The sequence below is a fragment of the Phalaenopsis equestris genome, unplaced genomic scaffold (assembly GCF_001263595.1).
Source record: "Phalaenopsis equestris unplaced genomic scaffold, ASM126359v1 Scaffold234285, whole genome shotgun sequence".
Taxonomy (NCBI): domain Eukaryota; kingdom Viridiplantae; phylum Streptophyta; class Magnoliopsida; order Asparagales; family Orchidaceae; genus Phalaenopsis; species Phalaenopsis equestris.
This window is the reverse complement of record NW_018252205.1, coordinates 114,026-122,248: the sequence shown is the minus strand read 5'-3', so window position 1 is coordinate 122,248 and position 8,223 is coordinate 114,026. Positions and strand designations below refer to the sequence as shown.

The 8,223-nt window shown below is 38.4% G+C and overlaps 1 protein-coding gene across 1 annotated transcript; it reads left to right on the top strand.

Moving 5' to 3' along the window:
- The first annotated feature begins 2,544 nt into the window (after window positions 1-2,544).
- On the top strand, window positions 2,545-3,003 carry LOC110038913. The gene has a single exon (XM_020743838.1). The coding sequence runs from the start codon at window positions 2,545-2,547 to the stop codon at window positions 3,001-3,003; it is 459 nt and encodes a 152-aa protein (XP_020599497.1).
- Window positions 3,004-8,223: the final 5,220 nt, after the last annotated feature.

Below are 8,223 nucleotides of genomic sequence, written 5' to 3'. Positions count from 1 at the left end.
CTTTGACCTACCTGAATCTTGGATGTAATCTTCACTTTAGTTGTAAAACTCAACATATTTTAACAAATCAATTGGCCAGATTGAAAGTAAATTAAGATTAAAGTGAAAAGATCATCACAATTTCCTTAACATTTTCATGACTCCACAAATTCAAATCACTATTTCACAAATCTCAAGACAAGGAGAAAGATAGAGAAAACTACTCAGATCTCATGGAGAAAACACAACAAAACTCAAAATTCATATATAAAAGCAAAGTCATGCAATCTATAACAATAAATGAACTTATCTCTAATTTCTTCCCAAGAAAACTCCTCGAAATTCCTCTATGAAGTTCCTCTGAATCTCTTCCTTTCTTTACAGCACACAGAATTCCTCTTCAAAGCAGCAATGAGGAAAAAAGCGGCAAGGAGGAAGAAATCTCTCACTTTCCCTCCACTCTTACAATCTCTCAAAGATATCTTCACAATTTAGACTCTCTACACTTTTTCACACTTCCATTTTGAGCCTCCTTTCCTGTATTTTTAGCCAAAGTCTTCTCTTTAAAGATGTGTCTTTAAAGATGTGGATGAGTTTGTCCAAGAGTTGCCTAAGCACCCCTCCAAAAGTTGTCCTCATCCAATGCATAGTTAGACATAACCGCTGAGCTCACCATCGGTGGCATTGAGGGCGCCGTCGGTGGGCCTTCTAAGTGAATTAATTCTAGAGTCTCGGGAAAATCTCATCGTCGGCGGGGTCGATCGCTCCATCAGCGACCTAGTTCAATTCTTTACATTTTGGCCCTTTTCTCTCCAAATTCGCTCCTTTTTGCATCTTTTTGCTCCAATGACCTATTTCATCATTTCTGCAACAAAACATCAAAAATACCTTTCTTTAAAGTGCAATATCATCAAAAATAGTATAAAATATGTATGAAAATATCAACATATTTCTTCTGGTCAGCTACTAGAGGCTTTTTCCCTTCAAGCATCTCTTTAAGTAATAGATGGCTTGCTAACAACCATCAATCAATTTTTATTAATGGTTGCTCCCATGGGTCATTCAATGCTTTAGAGTTATAAAACAACGAGATCCTCTATCTCCCTCTTTCTTTATCCTTGATTTTGATTATCTTTCAAGGCTTCTTAATCAAATGGCTTTTAGGGCTCCCCATACATTGTGTAGTCATAAATCTAATATGATTATCAATCATTTTGCTTTTTCTAATGATGTTATCCTTTTCTCTAAAGCTACTAAGCCTGCAACTAAATTTCTTCTTCAATGCTTAGAGACTTTTCAATCTAGTTCTGGTATGCAGTTCAATTCCCAGAAATGTTTGGTGGTGTTCAGCAAAAAAATTAGAGTTGAGCTTAAGCACTGGATAACAGACATTACTAGCTTTAGTACCAAGTCCCTCCCTTTGAAATACTTGGGTGCATATCTCCTTAAAGGGAGAACTAAGCAAATCCAATTTGATCACATTGTGGAGAAGGTTCAGGACAGGCTGAATTGCTGGGTGAACTCTTTTCTTTCAAATGATGGTAGAATTACACTCTTAAAAAGTATCCTGGCAACCCTCCCCTCTTATCTATCCCAGATGGCTGTCATGAAGAAGTCCACTCAGATCACTCTTGAAAGGATTTTCAATAGATTCATGTGGGCTGGTATGAGGTAACAAACCCATTGGGTTAGTTGGCAGAAAATCTGTCAGGCTACTAAAGCTGGGGGCTTGGGTTTTAAAAGCTTTCAAGAAATTTTCTACATTAATTTTTTTAAGCTTTGGGTTAGGTTTATTGCTCAATCTTCACTTTGGGCTAAATACATGTTGAGTAAATACTGTAATGATCAACATCCTACACTAGTGCAAAGAAAATTGGGAGATTCTAAAATATGGACTAATATGCTGAAGGTGAGAGCTGAGGCTGAAAATCTCTTCATTTGGGAAGTGGGGGAAGGCAGTATTAGCTTCTAGTTGGATAATTGGACTTTGGAAGGAAAATTGGCTTCTAAGGTCCCTTTTGTTAATGATGAATCCTTACAGTTTGTGAATTTTTGGGAGGAGGATGGCTGGATTATTCAGAAGCTGTAGTCCTTGGTAGATCCTTCCTTGGTTAACAGTATTCTGAAAATTCCTATTGTTCTTACCAAGAAGGATAGATTAGTTATTAAAAGAGGCTTTCCTAATATGTGACTTCATCTTTCATGCAGCATTGCTTTCCATAGCAGGATGTCTGTTGGGGATCAAAGATTTGGTGTAACCTTCTCTCCCCCTCTATGTACTTTTTCTGTTGAAGGTTGTTCCATAAGCTGTTGCCCCTAGATGACATCCTTAAATTGAAAGGATTAAGGGGACCTTTTTGGTGTGTTCTATACAAGCAAGATGAGGAGTCCTTGCATCATGTGTTTTTTAAATGTGTGGTGGTTCAACAAGTTTAGAGGAGCATTTTGAGCAAGATAATGATATCTACCTTACAGCTGTCTTAGAAGACTTTTTTCCAGTGTTGGAGGGATTGGCTGGATTACCATGTCTTTGTGTTGCCTTGTATTTTTTATTGGTTTGTGTGGATGGCCAGAAATAGTATCAAATTTGAGGAGGCTAAGCCTGAGGTGAATGGGATTGCTCACAACTGCCTTATCAATATCCAGAAACTGTCAAAGTACAGGAAGTTCCCTGATATTCTGACTTATCCTGCTTTGTGTGCTCCTAAGTTTCCTAAGTTTTCTTTGGTTTGTTGGCAGCCTCCACATTTGGAGTGGGTGAAAGTTAATACTAATGGTAGTTACCTTGCCTCTCATGCTGGTATGGGGGGAATTTTCAGAGATAGCTATGGAGCATGCCTTTTGTTCTTCCATTCTCCAGTTATGGATGAGGACCCCTTGGAAGCAGAAGCACAGGACATTTTCTGGGCCATATCCCTTGCAAGGAAGTTGGGTATAAGGAATCTTTGGCTTGAATCTGATTCTCTTATCCTTATCAATATTCTCAATAGACTCTTGAGCAGTCCTTGGAACCTGGTTTATTAGTCTACTGCTATCCACAATATGGGTATGGGGTTTAGTATTAGATTTTCCCACATTCCCAGGGAAGCGAATCGACCAACAATTTTGTTGGTAAGAGTTGGGTTGCATTCTAAAAAAGCTCTTCCCACTAATAGGGTGTGTCAAGATCTAGAGTTTCTTTTGATAGGAGATAGTTTGTCTCTCCCTTTTTTAAGAACTTCTTTTAGCTAGTTGGTCTGTGTGTGGGATCCCCTTTTGTCTAGGATCCCCATGGTTTTTTGAAGCTTTGTAGTTCTTTCTTTAATGAAATTTGGAGCTGTCCCAGCTCCTTTATAATATATATATATATATATATATATAAGGAAAAGAATTCTTGGTGGTGGCTGGTTCCTTCTCTGCTAGGGTTTCTGCTCTAATGGTGACATCCTCCTTGCTCAAGCTGGCTGGTTATCTTCTCTTCCTACTTTCCTTCTACTCTTTGTAGTTCTTTAGATTGGTGGGTGTGGTTAGATCTTCGTTTGAAGGTTTCTCCACTTTCCCGGCTAATCCTTTTTCAAATTTCTGGGTTACTGTTCCATTGTTGGGAACTCTATTTGTTCTCAGTTTGGTTTCTGTGTGTGCTCTATTTTGCTACTAATGGCTGCTCTTAACCCCATTTTCTTAGAAACTAATATACAATGGGCAAAAGCCATCTTTTTTTATGTTGTGGGAAAATGTTTTGAGACGTTGCAAAATTTTGAAAATCTTGTCTTCCCTCAATCTTATCATGATGCTACTATTGGCAAGGTAGATTGACCTTTTGTGAAACCTTTGGGAAAAAAAGGGGGAAAGGTTGCTTCCTTCTTCTCTGATAGTAATATTATGTCCCTAGCCAATGCTAAAAAATTCACCCTGTTGGCAGGTTTCAGTTCAGCCACCCTAAAATGGATGATAACATGAAATACTTTGATGAATTGAAATTAGTTGGTACTTGGAAGGTGGGGTTGATGGATGGCAGACATATTATGATTCATTTGGCCAAAGAAGAAGATTATGCAAGGCTTTTTGCTAAACAATTTCTCTTTTTAAATGGCATTTCCATGAAATTATTATAATGGACTACTGACTTTGATCCATCAAAAAGCCTCCTATTGTTCCCATTTTGTTCAAACTCCCTGGGCTGAAGTTACATTTTTTCAATCACCAAGTTTTATTCACCATTGGCACAACCCTTGGAAGACCTATGAAGTTGGATGCTCCTAATTTTAATCTCTCTAGGCCTCTGTGGCAAAAATCTTAGTTGAAAGGGATATCGCTCAACCTAAGGTGGATGAAATCTGGCTTGGAATTGCTAATAATGGCTATTTACAAAAAATTGTGATGGAACAAAGACCATATTACTGTCATAACTTCAAAATGTTTGGACACACTGATAGTGGATGCTTCATGCACCCTAAGAAAAAGAAACCTTCATCAGGATCTTTTTTCAGCTCTCCCAATCTGAATGTTAATCTACCTTTGGAACCTGACACCCCTCACAAGACTGTTGAACCTACTATGGGAGTTGACCCCCCTTCACCTACATAACTCCAAACACCTGCTAACACTTCTATCATTAAACTCACACATACTGTGGAAGTTCCTGTTGAAGGAACTTCTGATTTAGATCAGGTTTTTATTGTACCCGCCACTATGATTGATCCTTTACACATTGTTGTCTTTGATTCCCCATCCTTAGCTCAATCAGCACCTGAACTTTCTCCTTTTTTTGGAACCTTTAATCCATCCTCCACCCATTGCTGAACCTACTATCCCTATCTTTTCTTTTGATGTGGAGGTCCCTGTCAATAAAGGCTAAGCTGTTAGCTTCTTCAGCTAAAGTCTGTACTGACCCTCCTGCTTTAGCTCATACATATACAACTGAGTTTGAAGACAACCTGGTTCAACAGATGAATTTAGATCTGGAAGAAGAATGGCAGTTACATCAGTCAAGAAAAAAGAAGAAAGGTCTGTAGGAGCTGAAAAGTGGGGTATCAGTAGCTGGGGACTCTATGAACAAGAGCTTGGATTCTCTTCCTAGAACTAAAAGGAGGGGAAAAAATTTTATGATTAATCTCTTTTATTGGAATGTTAGGGGATTAGCACATCCTAGGTCCCTTAGCAGGTTACTCCACTTAAATAGGATGCACAAGTTTTGGTGTATTGCCTTACTTGAACCTAGGGTTTCTAAACATCAACCTATAATCATCAAGAAGTTCCCTGGATTCCAGTTTTCTCCAAATTGCAATAACAAGATTTGGCTTCTTTATAGAAAGGAAGTCACTTCGCAAATCCTACATGGTCACCCTCAGTTTCTTCATATCTCCCTTAATTTGGCTGGTTATTCTTCTCAAGCTACTTTTATTTATTCCATTAGTAATTCTGATGGCAGTAAAGAATTATGGAAGCAGCTTTTTGTGCTTAGCCAATCAATTTCTTCTAAGTGGCTGGTCTGTGGGGATTTTAACTATGTGGCTTCTCCTTGTGAAAAGGCAGGTGGTAGACCTCCTGAAATCAATAAAATGAATTTCTTCAATGATAATATGCAGCTCACTAGATTATATGATTTGGCCTTCTCAGGCCCAAAATTTACATGGAGAAGGGGTAATATCAGAGAAAGGATAGGCAGGGCCTTAGTTAATGAAGTTTGGCTAAATGATTTCCTGCATACTTCAATTACTCATCTGCCTATGACTGGGTCTGACCATAGACCCCTTCTTATCATAATTCAAAGCTCCTCCACACTCACTAATGCCACTTTCAGATATCTTAATGTCTGGTCCTCACATCATGATTTTCTAAAATAGGTGCTTTCTATTTGGACCACTTATCATCATGACAACCCATGGGTGAAATTATGGGTTCTACAAAAGAGACTAGCTGCTAATCTCAGAGCTAGGAACTTGTAAGTCTTTGGAAATTTGCACACTAAGGTTGAGGAAGCTGAGGCACTTGTTGAAAATTTGGAGGCCTAGCTGGCTGAAAACCCCTCTTTACAAGCTAATCTTTTCACTGCAAATGAAAACCTACTCAATGTTATCCACCTACAGAAGCAACTCCTTCATCAAAAAGTTGCACAAACACACTTCTGTGTAGGGGACTTAAATTCAAAATACTACCATGCCATCATTAATTACAGAAGGATATGTAATGAAATACATAAGATCAAAGATTCTCATGGAGTCTGGCTCAATACTGCAAGTGATATCTCTGTCAGTGTAGTGTAGTACTACCAAAATCTATTTACTCAGTCCATTGTGACTAGAGAAGTTGTATAGGTAAGCCTCTTTGATCATTGCAGAATGTTCACTTCCAGCCTTCAACAATCACATATCCCTTATGAAGAGGAAATCAAATCTGCTTTAGACTCTATTGACTACAATAAGGTTACTGGCCTGAATTCTATCAAAATGCTTGGAATATAATTAAGATGGAGGTGATTGAAGCTATGCAAGCCTTTTTCAAGGGTCTTGACCCTCCAAAGTACTTCATATCCTCCACCATTACCCTCATCCCAAAGGAGATAAATTGCAAGAGATGGGAGTTGTTTAGGCCTATTAGTCTCACCAATGTGGTTACTATGATTATTAGCAAAGTGATTGTTGCTAGAATCCAACCTCATCTACACAAAATAATCAGCATGAACCAAACTACTTTTATTAAAGGAAGAAGTATTGTTTATAATGTCCTATTAGCACAGGAACTCTACCAAGGCCTGGATAGAAGTTGCAGGGGGGTAATTTGATATATAAACTGGACATAAGCAAAAATTATGACACAATCCATTGGGATTTTATTGAGGAGGTTCTTCAAGCAAGAGGTTTCTCTCTAGATTTCATTAAACTAATCATGATATGGCTAAATAACAATGCTAACTCTTTTCTTATTAATGGGACTTCGAATGGCTACTTCAAAGAAACTAGAGCAATCAAGCATGGTGAGCCCCTCTACCCAACCATTTTTATTTTGGTTTTTGACTACCTTTCTTTAATGCGTAACCAATTCTCAAATTCATCTCCACATAATCAGTTCAAGCAAAGATCCAATATTGCCATCAACCACTTACCTTATGCAGATGATGCTATACTCTTCTCTAAAGCCACTAAACCTGCTGCTAGACAAATCCAAAAATGTCTTAATGAATTTCTTGTATGTTCTGTGCTTCTTTTGAACAAGCAGAAGTGCAGCATTATTTTCAGCAAAGGGATAAAAAAATCATTCAAATGGTGGCTTTCAGACTTCACTGGTTTCAAATCTTCCAGCTCCCCTCTAAAATATTTGGGGGTTCATTTGCTGAAAGGTAGGATCAGACAAATTCAATTTGATAAAGTGGTTACCAAGATCCAAACTAAGCTTCTCAGCTAGACAAACTCCTTTCTCTCTAATGGAGGAAGAATTACACTCTTAAAACATGTACTTTCTGCTTTCCCTTCCTACATCCTGCAGATGGCCACTATGAAAAAGAGCACACAACTGCTGCTTGAGGAACATTCAACAGATTTCTTTGGTTAGGTCAAAGAAACCAAATGCACTTGACCAATTTGAATACTCTCTGCAAACCTATTGATAATGGAGGGATTGGTTTTAGAAGCTTTAAACATCTGCAACATATCAATTTTTGCAAGCTTTGGATACACTTCAGGTCTCAGGAGTCCATATGGGCAATTTTCCTGAAAGGCAAGTATTGCAGAGATTGCCATCCCTCTCTTGCCACGCCTAAGCTGGGTGATTCCAAAATCTAGTCTCAAACGCTTAAGATAAAGGAAACTACTGAAGTACATTTCATTTTTGAATTAGGGAAGGGGAACATTACTTTCTAGATAGATAACTGGATGGGAGATGACAAGCTAGTTGGTGTACATGCAACCCCCTTAACCACAATACTAAGGTGCCAGACTACTGGAATGAGGGACATTGGAATCTCCTTTCCCTTCAGAACATTCTAGATACCTCCACCATTCATAGGATTACTAGCATACCCCAGGATAATACCAGGAAAGATAAACTCATCACTAAAAAGGCACATCTCAATCCATTACTGCTTACATCTACTCTCTTATGTCCCATGGATTGAAGACCCCATGAGGAAAACCACAATGGGGAAATTTAATTTCTCCTTCTATATCCTTCTTCTGTTGGAGACTCTTTTACAAGCTTCTCCCCATTGATGACATTTTGAAGATGAAAGGGTTGAGAGGCCCATCCTACTGTGTCCTGTGTCATATG

Excerpts from the sequence above, each read along its gene's own strand:
- LOC110038913 (XM_020743838.1), top strand. The coding sequence starts at position 2,545 with ATGGCCAGAAATAGTATCAAATTTGAGGAGGCTAAGCCTGAGGTGAAT.